This window comes from Coenobita brevimanus, chromosome 52, assembly GCF_032717465.1.
Source record: "Coenobita brevimanus isolate Jiangsu-jjx chromosome 52, ASM3271746v2, whole genome shotgun sequence".
NCBI lineage: Eukaryota > Metazoa > Arthropoda > Malacostraca > Decapoda > Coenobitidae > Coenobita > Coenobita brevimanus.
Genome location: NC_137005.1, coordinates 38085542 through 38099826, shown reverse-complemented (window position 1 = coordinate 38099826; position 14285 = coordinate 38085542). Strand labels below are relative to the sequence as shown.

The 14285-nt window shown below is 41.0% G+C and overlaps 1 protein-coding gene across 1 annotated transcript in view; it reads right to left on the bottom strand.

Annotated features, from left to right (window-relative positions):
- LOC145400480 (ecdysone-induced protein 78C-like) overlaps positions 1-14285 on the bottom strand; it is an 83260-nt gene that overhangs the window by 5231 nt on the left and 63744 nt on the right. Inside the window, exons 2-5 of the mRNA XM_080273005.1 lie at positions 4925-5064; positions 2742-2883; positions 1860-2071; positions 765-912 (exon numbers count right to left, since the gene is read on the bottom strand). Of these exons, the coding sequence (XP_080129131.1) occupies positions 765-912; positions 1860-2071; positions 2742-2883; positions 4925-5064 (642 nt within the window). The remainder of the gene's footprint in view (positions 1-764; positions 913-1859; positions 2072-2741; positions 2884-4924; positions 5065-14285) is intronic.

The following is a 14285-nucleotide window of genomic DNA, read 5'->3' as shown; positions in this document are numbered from 1 at the left end:
CCTTTATTGCATCCATGTGGACTGACATGTATTTTAGCATCACATTATACAATGAACATGTATACTGAGCTTCAGTGGACAAATTCCTACTGGCATACCTACATCCCATGATATACAGTACCCTGATGGTATTTTAGAACAGTTTTAAAAGCTGACTGTGGTGCTGCAAATATGTGTGGAGGTACTGAACCAACACACAGATATGATGCTTCTCTAGCAGTACCAAGGAATGGTGAAGGATTTTAAGGGATAAAGTGATTCACTGTTCAATAACTTAATCACTGGTGTATCTTAGAACAAATGTATTTAAAGGCATACTTTCATATGGATGTTGTAACACAATTTTTGCATAAGATTAACACCTTAATATTCCTGAACATGTAAGTACTGTAATAAGGAGCTACACTATAATCATACCCCAATACAATAAAAAAACAGAATCCTCAGTTACAGTTTATAACTTGTCTAATGGTACATCCCGTAAAGGAAACGTATATCTTTCACTGCTTAGTAATGACTGCTCTTCCCATGACACACCAGCCTCTCATATTTACAGTATTCCTAAAACTTGTTTCTCCATCATGCTCTTGACTGAGCTTTTATTTTCTTTCCCTTTTAAAAACCACATACTTTAATACAATCTCTGTCAATCTCTCCCTTTCAGTTCCTTTAATATGCTCAAACCACTTCAAACTATTTCTCAATTAGATTTGTACCACAACCCAAACCACATCTTTTACCCTGCACGCTCATTTTCCTCTCACCTGGCACCCTCTTGGCAAACTCCACCACGCGCTGTATGGAAGGCGTCATGAAGACTGAGAAAGACTGCCACATGCTGATCTTCTGCTGTTCCAGTGCATCCACCGTGGACGACGCCACTTCAGGGTCACTGCTTGCCTCACACGTGCTCTGAAGTGTGGATCAGTGCAGTCAAGCAAAGCAGATGAAAGATTAATGCCTTTCAACTACACAGGGTCATTAAGATACAATTTCTAGCCATTCCAATCTTCCCCCAGACTATAACAACCAATGGCTGAGTTTACAATCCAGGTAACTACTTTAGATCTAGGTACAAAAAGACTGGGGTGCACTTTCAAGCCACACTTTCTGCTCACTCTTTAATCATATGCTTGGCTGGAGGGAAGTCACAGCCAAGGTTTCTCACCAAATGAAGACCTGTTGTCCAGTGCTAAGGTGTAATTAAAGTATTTCTAGATTGCATAAGAAACAGTACAAGATTACACTGTTGTTCATGCAAGCTAGAAAAGCCTTGAACTACCAACAACTGGTATTCCATGTGTTAGCCTGGCTATAACTTCTCTACAACCAGGGACAGAATTAGATGGTGAGCAGAAACTATGGCACATAACTGTACAATGATGATCCACCAAAGATGAGTTAGTGGTAAGTACGGTGGATCAAGAAAGCTGCTAAATCACAAGGACACACTTAATGAGCAGATGATAAGCTAGATCACCTGAGTGGATGGCAGCAGTGCAGCCAAAGGAGTGGTCAAGCTTGGCACCTGTGAAATAATACCCGCCTCCCAAAATTTACGGGAAATAATCTTGAATCCCTCTAAAAAGTTCTCCTTGAGCCACCCCAGAATTCGGTGTGGCCATCACATTATTGAAATCTTAGCTATGTTAATTGTGGACGGGTTACTGATCAAGACAAATGGTAGAATGAAGGTCTAGAGTACTGATACATGAGGATGGGGCTTTATTCTGAAAAATGCAGGAGAGATTCTAACCTCTCCCTATGGATACAAAATGCAGTAAAGAATAAGAGAACAATCTAGGCCTAAACTGTGCAATGTCTCTGGGCAAATCAACAAGCACCCCCGCAGCACTCACAAAGATGATGGGCTTTCTGACGAGTGCCCGTGTCTTCTCCTCTGTGTAGGCACAGTTTGCATGGTGGGCCTGTGAGATGGTAAGGATGATGTCGTAGATGGCCAGCTGTTTATTCTCCACCTCTCTGGACACCACCTCACCCGTCCCGCCCTCACCCCGTCCATCCCCGTCCCGCTCCCTCGACCGCTTTGGCACCCGACCGTACCGCACAGCTGCCGGCAAATTCACAACTGCAGTGATAGGCGATACAAAATACAGCATATAAGTGAAGGAAAAATGGCTGTGATGTGACAGTCAGTGCTCACAAAGACAACATTAGAGCACAGTACAGATTATAAAATGATAATCCGTACTGCAATGTGCATGAAAGGCTAAAAAGAGTGCAATGAAGGGATAGTGAATACAATAAAGCAAATACTGTATACAGTACACTGTTACCGTAAAGTAATCTGGATACTTTTTCCATGGAAGACTTAATGTCACATAATGAAATTGCATTTACTGAAAAGACAGAACAGTTTCAGTTGTGCTCAGACCTTTTTGTAAGACAAAACCTCATGTAGCTCCTCGCTAAATACACTAATAAGTTGACATAATTCCTTCAACTGAAAAAGACAAGGTACTGTGAAAAAAAGACATCTTTTTTCTAGATACATAATAACAAGCACTACAGTATTTTTTTTTTTTTTTTTTTTTTTTTTTTTTTTTTTTTTTTGACCGACTCTTGGCATAGGCTTCACAGCCTGCTTTCAAGGCCCAGTAGTCCTCCTACGTACCGCACACCTCTACATGTCACCACTTCGGGGCTAACACCCACCGTCCATATTGAATACATGCAGAGTTAACAAAAATCTGAGAGAGGAACACAGATGACACACTTACAGTCCCTGGACATGCCCACAGCGAGGCACTTCTTGAATCTGCAATATTGGCATCGGTTTCTGTTGAGGCGAATCACCAGGCACTTGCCATCACGCAGACACCGGTACTCTATCTGCTTCTGGATGCTACGCCGGAAGAAACCCTGCAACACAGGCAATGGGTTACGTCCTCATTATACACTGCCTTTGGGATTAGGGTTGGATTTTGTGATTAGGGCCAGATTCTAACTTTATTAAAAGAGGTCTTGTAGCATCTCTTCCTTACTGACTAATTCTGCACACTATACCTCCATGTCCTCTAGTTTGGTACTGATGCAAACTCTATCGACAATAAAAGGTATACAATGCATGGAAGAGAATGTTAAGGTGTAATATAAAAAACAAACTACTAGGGAGAGGTGATATAAAGCCTCTTATGCCACTTGGAATATGGCCCAAAGGTGTCTGGCTAAAGAAAGAAAGAAAGGAAGGAAGATAAACTGATAAAGAGATAAACAGATAAATGGACTGACATTTTTTCTATTCAATTTTTTTTTTTTTTGCATTCATGGTCAGGACAATTCTAGTAATTTATTACAGCTAATACCTGATGATGTTGATCAGCTAAGAGCGTATCTAAACAGCCTGAAATTGTTAATACTGTTTTCAACCTCTACTAAAATTCCCATCAGATGAACAAAATTCAATAATCTCAAGGCTGCCTGTCTAAAATACAGTACATTATTGCGACTACTGAAGGTGAAAGGCATTTGTACACAGCAAGGTACAGTACAAGTTGCCTGTTAAGTTTTACTGATCCATATAAACATGATTTATTATTTTTCCCCAACTTAGCGTGCCAACGATAGGGAATAACTTGTAATACTCTGGAACATATCTCTGATTAACAACGAATGCTTGTAAATAAATCAAAGTACATGGCTCTTGGGTAAAAAGGTAAGAGATCTCACATATAACGATGATAAAGGTGTAGTCAAGTGGCTGATATCCAGATGGGTTTAAATTTTTCATATCTCATACTAATGGTCATGGGAAGAACTGAGGTGTTATACCCTATTTATTCTAACCTGGCCTGAAAGTGCCATCTCTCCATCTTCAATGACGAGTTGTAACAATGGATTAGCACTAGAAAATGATGCTAGTCACGAGGAAGTGCTAACTGAAGGACGTTAAGCTATACTGCTGCCTTTTTCTACCACTGAAGTACATGAAATAAGCTGCAAAAGGAAAAATCTGGACCTGGTGAAAGTAAAAAGAGCATATGTTGAACGACTCCAGTGCTGCCTTGTCCTGCTATTGGCACGTATGGACTCTAGTTCTGTCTTATTCTACATTGTCCTGCCCTGCCTTATCTTGCCTTGCCTTGCCCTGCTCTGCCTAATCCTGCCCTACCCTAACCTACCTGACCTGACCTGATCTGCCTTACCCTACCCTACCTTTCTCTGGCCTACTGTGCCCTACCCTACCCTACCCTTCTCTGGCCTACTGTAACCCACCCCACCCTACCTTGCCTACTGTGCTCTACCCTACTCTACTCTTCTCTGACGTACTGCAACCTACCCTACCCTACCTTATCCTTCCCTACCTTCCTCAGTCCCACCCTACCATGATGCGGTGGCTCAGCAGTCTGGTTATACAGACATCCCATAATTCCCTCCTGTCCCAACAAAGAGGATGGTGGGGTGTAGAAGAAGGGTAACCTCAGCCTGCAGCTCACTGGGTTCACGTTCTGATGAATCTGGGGTTGCCAATATTACAGCAACATTATTATTTTTTTTTTTTTCGCTACTCTAACTTGGCCTAAAAGTGCCATCTCTACAACTTGAATAATGGCCTGTAACACTAGATTAACTATTTTATGATGTCTGTCACAAAGACGGGCCGTGGAATGGATATACTCGTACTGTTATAGCACTGTCTTTTTCTGCCACTCGCCTTCATGAAATAAGCTGCAAAAGGTCGAAAATCTGGGCCAAGTTAAGGCAATATGGGTATGCTGCTCTACCCCACTGTATCTTGTCGCCTTGTCCTTGAAATGCTACCTGTTCGCATGTGTGTTTTAATGATGTCCATGCCTTGCCCTACCCTATCCTCCCTTCTCCTCCCCTGTTTTTCCCTGCCTCCCCTGCTCTATCTTGCCCTACCTTATCCTCTCATCGCCTCCCCTGCCTCCCCAGTCCTCACCTTGCAGCCCTCACACGATGTCACGCCGTAGTGGTACCCTGATGCCTTGTCCCCACACACTTTGCATGGCACGAAGTTCTTGCTGGCGGCGGTGGCTGTGGTGGGCGAGGAGTTGCTGTCAGCCGCCTGGTAGCTCTGTTCTGTAAGCGAAGACAAAATGCAATTAGTCTTACACAGAGGAGCTATTAATCCATCATCATCATCATCGTCATCATCATCATCATCACCATCATCATCATCACCATCATCACCACCACCATCATCACCACCACCATCATCATCAGCCTCTTTTTTCCGGATCACGGGTGGGGTGAGATACGGTCTTCAAACCAAGGCCAGGTAAAATAAATAAATAAATAAATAAATAACATGACGGGGAGAAATAACAGCAAGCCAAAGACGTGGGCAACACATTCACCGACGCACCACTTCAGCCCCCGCAATCCGGACTACCTCGCAGGCACACTTTCCACACGTAGCTTTCACGCTATTTATTTAACACCGTCGAAAAAATAAAAGAACAACTAGACAGATAAACGACTATGCATTAGGCTAACAAGTTATATCTGGTAACTCCATTCGGTAACCAAAGAGAAAACGAGAGGAAGATGAAGAGTGAAAAGTAGGAACAAACTTTAGACTAAGAAGCTACCGCAAAGATTTGACCAGTAACCAAGGAGACTCATTCCTACCTCATAACCAAGGCTTACCGAATTTCATGAAACCACGACTTAGTTACTCAAGTTGTAGCAGTGACACAGTTCCCTTGGATGAAAACAAACGATCTAAAATTGTCCTCCCTGCCTATCTGTTTTCTATACCCAGTTACATAAGTACTGTTTAGGAGTAACGCAACTGTGCAGTGTAAACCTTGTCCTCCCTTATTCGGTCAATACCTCAGGTGCAAATTACCCAAGAAAGACAAATCATTTTACGATCTAATTGCAGTATTTTCAGTTATAGCAACGTTCTTTTGATATACAGGCAAACAAGTGCGTTTTTTGGCTCCGTCCACAGAACTAAACACTAGACTGCAAATGTCTTTCCTGGGCGAGTCAGCCACATTGCTTAGGGCTTGGATTAGCACAGACAGCAGAATGGCTGTGGAATGTGCTTCAGGTACACGTCACTAGAAGACAGCAGACAGCAAGAACCAGGGAGTAACTTTCCATGCGTGTCTTATAAAAAATTAAAGAGCAGTAGGTGAAGATTACAAGGATTACATATTATCGCTCACCAGCTGCTCTCGCGATCACATCAGTATACTGACGACAACCTGTGCTAAAATCATTCCTGGTTACCTTCGAAAACTTTTAAAACGTTTTATCTGAGTTTCCAGGCTTTCTTGTATGGATAGGATATTGTTTCAGTTACGATTACATAAGGCACTTCCAGTACACTATCGATCCCCAGTAGAATAACTGTGGTTTAGGGGGAACCTGACTCTCACTTGGAAATTGGAATATTTAGTAGACCTGTAGATGAGGAATGCAACCAGGAGAACAGTTGTGCAAATAAAATGGCTCTCATAAAGTTCTACTGAGCTCTGTATCATGGATTTTAGGACTTGCCTCTCCGTGAACCTATAAAATTTAAAAACCTTCCTCTTCGTTTTCCAAGACTATTTCAGAAATTGGCCAAGGATCACTGGTTTTAAGAGGCATTCGGTTAGGCTCAAAAGGCAGTGTCTGTGGCTGCAGTAAGGCCTTTAGGGACTAGGCTACTCAGAGATTTTGCCCTTTCTGTAGTTCTTATTCAGCTCTCAAATTGGGGATAATCTGGCACTAATGTGCACGTAAATTTGGCTTACGTAGAAAGGCCGCAGAGAGCAAACGATTGTGCCTACAAAGTTAATGTACTGGTTCTTGGGAAGTGTCACGAAAAATACTAGTAATCCTTAAGGAGACATAGGATCACCTTTTAAAAATTAAAAACAATTATACCTGCCACTGAACTGATTCCGTGACTTTATGTGTACAGAAATACGTTTTCGAATAGGAAGAGGATCCATCAACACACAAGGAAAATTTGACTACATATGGATCATTTTTTTTTTTTTTTTTTTTTTTTTTTTTTACGATACGTTTGGTTTGGTTAGCATAAAACTGGTTAGGCTGGGGTGAGTTGGGTTAGGTTAGCATTGAACTGGTTAGGCTGGAATACGTTTCAGGTTGGTATGAAATAGGTTAGCTAAGTTCAGAATAAATACCGTTGGGTTGTTACGAAAATTTAGGTTAGGTTTGGATAAACAGGCACTGACAGGGATAATTTCGCTCAAAAATGGCGCTCTAAGATGGCGTCCTCGGCGCATCAAAATCTGTCTGTAAACAAACCGCCTTTTTATGCGTTTTTAACCACTTTTGAAATAAGACAGACAATTAAACTTGAAAACGTAATCGGAAAGTACTTAAAGAATCCAATGAAGTGCAAAGGTACGTGGAAAAAAAAAAATGGAAAATAAGGTAGTTCAATGTTTTCTTACAGTGTTACGGATTACCAAAATATTTTTCTAAAAGGCATTACTACATTACTTCTACGCATTCAAAATAATACTGTGGCATCATGTAGGGTCAAGGTCAGTGTTTCTTGACCTTTTTCGGCGGCAACTATCTCGGCTATCCATGACGTCACACGCATAAAATTTCAAGTGTAATATGTTCAGGTAAATACAGGCGATAGTAAAATAATTTATCGGTAATATAAGGTAACTGTGGAACTGTCTCCCTCTACCTGTATTTCCTGTTGCCTATGATCTCCAGTCGGTAAAAATATACAATAATGATCTGATACTGAGTAATAATTTTGTGGTTATTTATTACTACACGTTTATATAACTTTAAAAATGAGTACAGTGTTTTCTTTGCTTTATACTTCCAGTTTACATATTTATTACACACACACACACACACACACACACACACACACACACACACACACACACACCTCTCCATGCCTTCCCTCGTGCTACACGGGCATCTGGTAGCGCTCATGACTGGAATGTCACTCAGCCATATTGCAGAACTTCTGCCTATCAGAATTCTTTCATTCCCCGAACTGCATCTCTCTGGAACTCGCTTCCCCAGAGTTGTTTTCCTCCAAATTTCAACCTACAACTGTTCAAGTCTAACTGTTACAGATATTTTATGTACAGAGGGCACCAGTGATCTGGTGTATGGATTATTTTTTTTTTTACTCATTTGTTTTTCCTTCCTCCGTTCTATTAAAACACACACACACACACACACACACACACACACACACACACATACACAGGTGGTGGTGGTGGTTGGTTTGGAGGTCACTGATAACACTGCTTTATTCACAGACAGACACACTCAAAAACAGAAGAATAATCCATTCAGTGAGTGGTAAATCAACCAGTCCTTCATGCATGCAACAGGTCAACTCTGGAACTGTCTCCCTCTATCTGTATCTCCTGTTGCCTATGATCTCCAGTCTTTTAAACGCGCTTAGTCCATGCATCAGAAAATTAACTGATCTTGAATTTGGCATTTTCTTCTTCCTGGAGAGAACAATTTGCGGACTTTGGCTTTTGGTTCCTTCATGTTGCATAATTTTGTACACACACACACACACACACACACACACCAAGGGTCACTAAAGGCAGACGAGTGTATGGGTTTACGAACTGAGGAGAGAAGGTTCCATCACCAACCCCCTCCTCCCCAGTGAAGTCTAATTTGAATCCCAATATACTATACGCATTTAAGAATGGAGAATGAAAGACTGACTAGGAGGGTGCATGTAGGTGAAGTGGAGGGAGGGAGAGGGAGGGGGAGACCGAGGATGAGGTGGAGGGATGGAGTTGAGAGGTATATGAAGGAGGGGGAGAGTGCGTTGGGGGAAGGGCAGTCAAATGGTGGGTGACAGAACGACTTGGAGGCGTTTTGTCTGCGGCCACCCCTTGCGGGATTAGGGCGTCGGGCTATAGATAGATGGATTTCAGACAGTCGGTGCAGCCAATAACAGACTACAAAGGAAAGTTGGAACGGTTACTACGCATCCTTGCCTAACTGCTCGACATGACGCGCGATCCAAGATTTAAGAAGTACTGGTCCGGGTTAAACATGGTGAGAAGAAAACTGAAATAGAGAGAGAGTAGCAAAATACCTACACAACACAACCCTAGTCCTATCTAATATGGCGGCGCTACCTACCGTGCGTTTTGAAAGTCACGCGATTAGCATTCTGTCTATTTCTATGGCTCCGTCCCTCTGCCTCGCACCAGCTCTTTTCGGAAACAAGGCACGTCACTCCCGTAGAGTTTATGGACTTTCGCGACGCCAGACCACATCACACCACACCATCCCACCCTCTCACATACCGCTACACCACACGTTACATCACTGATCACACCATACCACACCACACCCCACACCACCCTCTCACACAACACCAAACACACCACAGACATTAACCAAAGGGCCGAGGAAACGCCTGCTCCTCTCTCCCTCTCTCTTCGGTCGTGGCAACACCTTACATATACAAATCTTCCTTACACACAGACAATGTTTCCTACAAGAAGCAGAAAGATAATACAACTCGCTTTAACGACTATATTATGCAGATTTCATAAACACGAACTGCACGAAATAAAAACACAAGCAGCTTCTACATACACGAATACATACATATTTTTCATACATAAAGCGGATGCTAATTACAACTTGCTTATGTTTACAAAATTAGCATAGTTTTATATACACGAGAAAAGCTAAAGGAAAAACAGAAAAAACGTCATCTTACATATACAACGACATCTTCCATACACGAACGGTCACAAATAAACATACATGCACCATCTTCCATACACGAACGGTCACAAATAAACATACATGCACCATCTTACATACACGAACATGAACGGTTACAAATATATATACATGCACCATCTTCCATACACGAACGGTCAAAAATAAACATACATGAACCATCTTACACACACGAACGGTTACAACATCCACGCACCATCTTACATACACGAACGGTCACATCATCCACGCACCCTCTTACACATACGAAACGCTAAACTAAACATGAATACAGTTTTTTTCCGTCCACGAAGCAGCAATCCATTACAGCTCCAAGGGGTTATTACAATACAATGGGGCATGGAAGGAGTGTGCTAGAGTGAGCGCAAGACAGCTGTCCGCCACGCGTTTGATAGCGAGCCTGACGCTAGACTCGCTAAACACAAAGGAGGCACACAGGACGCTAATCCGTTACTCTTCCCGCTTTCTAAACACTCTTAAAAACTCTCCTTAAACGATTTATCTTCAATATTTAATTCCTTGTATGCTCATTTTTGTGGTAGGGGGTGACGACCATCATCCACTCGACGTAGTGCTGCCTGCTTCTTCCTTCACTTTTAACATTCTTTTTCAGGCTGCCTCCTCTCTTCTTATTTCTCCCATCTTTTGTCACTTTTTATTACTCATTCCTTTTCAGATTGCTTTACATCGAGTGACAGGCCTAATGGTTTCCTGTGAGCCAGGAAACCATTTAAAACGCTGGGTGGCAACCATAACCAACCCATACCTGTTCCCCACGTTTTAACAAGTGGGTTGGCGGAAGGTTAGTGCCTCTTCCCGTAATACAAACTCAAAGACAAACGGCCACCCATTACGGGATCATGGCGTCTGCATATACAGTAGATACAACGGACAGATAGACAGTATTCTCATTTAACGTATTCACCTTTCCTGTTAAACTGTTATTATTCTCTTTAATATTACTTCGAGTCATTTAAATATACATAATCTTGGGACCAGATTCTCTTCCGCTTAAAGGCTCTCTAGATTTTTTTTTTCTTTTACAACTTACCTTTCATTTTAAACCCTATTATTTCCCTGTGTATTATTCATGTTATTTTAGTATCACCGAATGTACAGAGAAGAAAATTTAAACTTATTCTCGTGTATATTTTTCATGTTATTTCAGAATAAAAGATATACTACATTATTAACGGAGAAAAGCAATGCGTTACCCGATAAAGAAATAAGTCGTTAAGAAAGTGCTAGGAAACGTCTTTGAACTGCAGAGTACCAACCTTGCTCAAGAAATGCTACAATCGCTAAACTCACTCACTCTCTCTCTCTCTCTCTCTCTCTCTCTCTCTCTCTCTCTCTCCTAACCCTCTATCCAAATGATTTCTTTTAACCCCATTTGTTGGTCTGGTGCATTTAATTAAGCATATAAACTCACAAACTTTTCAAATATGGCTGTTTTGTTACGAAATTTTATCATCACGTTGAAACAGTCGGGCGGGAAATTCGAGCTGGATTCAAATTTTAGTAGTTTTAGATCAGATTTTTTTTAGACATAAATGTTATTAGTTTTATTCAGTTTCTCATATATATAAATAATCCATCTTGGTTTCTAATGTTTTATCAATATAACTACAAAGAAAGTAGTTCCTATAGGGTAACGGCTCCCAACTGTTGATATTAGGTATTTCAAATTGTAACTGCCGACCTCTGACGTAAGGAATATGTTTGCAATAGTACACTGCAACAATTACAAAGCTGTGTGTTGCATTTATGGACTCAGAGGAGGATTAACGTGGATTATTGGAGTTAATTAGGAAGGATTACGATGTGTGTTCAGTATATATGTTGTGGGAGAGAGTTTGATGGGGATAAAAAAATGTTTATAAAGATAGTACTGCATACGTGAAGGTGGAAAAGTTCAAATTCTCTCTCTCTCTCTTTTTTTTTTTTTTTTTTAACATTAACATAGGTGTGGGAAAGGGAAGTGTCATGTTTCCTTCGTTTTTCACTAAATAAAGAAGTAAATAGAGAGGTGAAACTTAGGACGGTAGGTATATGAGAGCAAAACTGAAATTAAATACTGCCGCAATGACTCGTATTCTCGTCGGTTAAGGAAGCTCCCTAACACCTCTTCCTCAGCGATTTATTTTTTGGCTATGACTGGTTAATATCGTTCTGTACGTTATTTATGCAGTGTATGGTGATATTAGGATGGTGTAAGTGACAAAGAAGAGGAAGGCAAAGCGTAACAGGCAAACTAAATCGCTTAGGAAGAGGTGTTAAGGAGCTTCCTCTCCTTACGTGGCGTGGAAGAGAGTGGAACGATATATTGGTGAAAAAGTAGATGAGAGAGAGAGAGAGAGAGAGAGAGAGAGAGAGAGAGAGAGAGAGAGAGAGAGAGAGAGAGAATTTACGTAGGTACGATTTAACTATTATTCATTATTCTAACGCACTTTCAGAGAAAGAGAGAAATTTAATAAGATAACGGTCCTGAAAAAAAATCAACCTCTTCAGCTCAATGATTTTTTTCAGTCACCCCTTCCTACCGAGGACTCAATTTCCATCATAACTATTGCTATGTAGACAATTTTATTTACTTTTGGGAGAGATACTCGTACTGAAGGGGTTAAAGAGGGCTATACCTGTCTATCTGTCTATCTATTACCATCCACCTACCTGTCTCTATTTATCTATCTGTCCATCTATCTATCTACAGTACCATCCACCTACCTATCTATCTATCTATCTACCATCCACCTACCTGTCTGTCTATTTATCTATGTCCATCTATCTATCTACAGTACCATCCACCTACCTATCTATCTATCTATCTACCATCCACCTACCTGTCTGTCTATTTATCTATGTCCATCTATCTATCTACAGTACCATCCACCTACCTATCTATCTATCTATCTACCATCCACCTACCTGTCTGTCTATTTATCTATGTCCATCTATCTATCTACAGTACCATCCACCTACCTATCTATCTATCTACCATCCACCTACCTGTCTGTCTATCTATCTATCTGTCCATCTATCTATCTACAGTACCATCCACCTACCTACCTATCTATCTATCTACCATCCACCTACCTGTCTATCTATCTATACATTATACCATCCACCTACCTGTCTATCTATCTATCTATCTATCTATACCTATCTACCATTCACCTACCTGTCTGTCTATCTATCTATCTACCCGTCTATCTATCTTCACCCACCATCCATTGCCATACCTATCTAATTCTGTAAACCTTTATCTATCTCAATCTATCTATGTAGCTATATACTTATAACAATTCTGTCTCTGTCTGTCTGTTTGTCTGTCTGTCTGTCTCTCTCTCTCAGGTGTGACGCAAGCTTGTGACGTGGGAAGGCTTACAATTCCGGAGTCATCATCATCATCATCACCACCATTATCATCATCACCACCACCATAATTATCATAATCATCACCATCATCTTCATCATCATTATCACCACTACCACCACCATCACTACCAATACCACCACCACAACCATCACCATCATCATCATCATCATCATCATCATCATCACGTGACCTAGGAAGGGATATCACTAGGTTACATATGCGTCACGTGATAGGACGTGACGTGATGTGTAGAGTCGTAACAACCTCTCTCTCTCTCTCTCTCTCTCTCTCTCTCTCTCTCTCTCTCTCTCTCTCAGTAACATCTGAAGGCTGCAATGTGACATCCTCGTACTGAAGTGGCTAATTATAACATTTTTAAACATTTGTATTTATTGTCGAAATCATCAGGTGTCGCCCCGTAGAGTTTTTTTTTTCTATATCTATCTATCTATCTACTCACGGCCGAGCAAAATATCTATATAAATAATGTTTTTTGTAATCGATACTTTCTTGATGCTTTTATTATTATTATTATTATTATTATTATTATTATTATTAGTGGTAGGTGGTGGCGACCATCATCCACTCACTCGATGTAGTGCTGCCTACTTCTTTCTTAGCCTTTATCATTCTTTTTCTGTGCCTGCCCTCCTCTCTTCCTATTTCTCCCATCTTTCCTGTCACTTCTTATTGCTTTTCTTTCCTTTACAGGTGGCTTTACATTGAGTGACAAGCCAACTGGTTTCCTGTAAGCCAAGAAACCATTTACAACGCTGGGTGGTAACCATATAACCAAACCATACGTGCTCCCTACGTGTCAACAAGTGGGTTGGTGGAGGGTTAGTGCCCCTCCCCGTAAAACAACTCAAAGTCAAATGGCCACCCCTTACGGGATTATGGCGTCTGGCAATAGACAGATAGATAGATTATCACTATTAGTTATTATTATTAATTATTATCATTATTATTATTATCATTATTATCAGGACAAATACACGAGACATAAACTATACTCCATTCACCTTAACTTGGCTCAGATTTTCGTCCTTCCGCTGCTTATTTCAGATTAAAATAGCACAAGGCAATACTCTGGCTCACCCTCCTTTCCGTGGCACTTCTTCGTGACTAGCATCACATTCCGGCATTCATTTCTACATCCTTTCCCTTGCACTTCTTCGTGACTAGCATC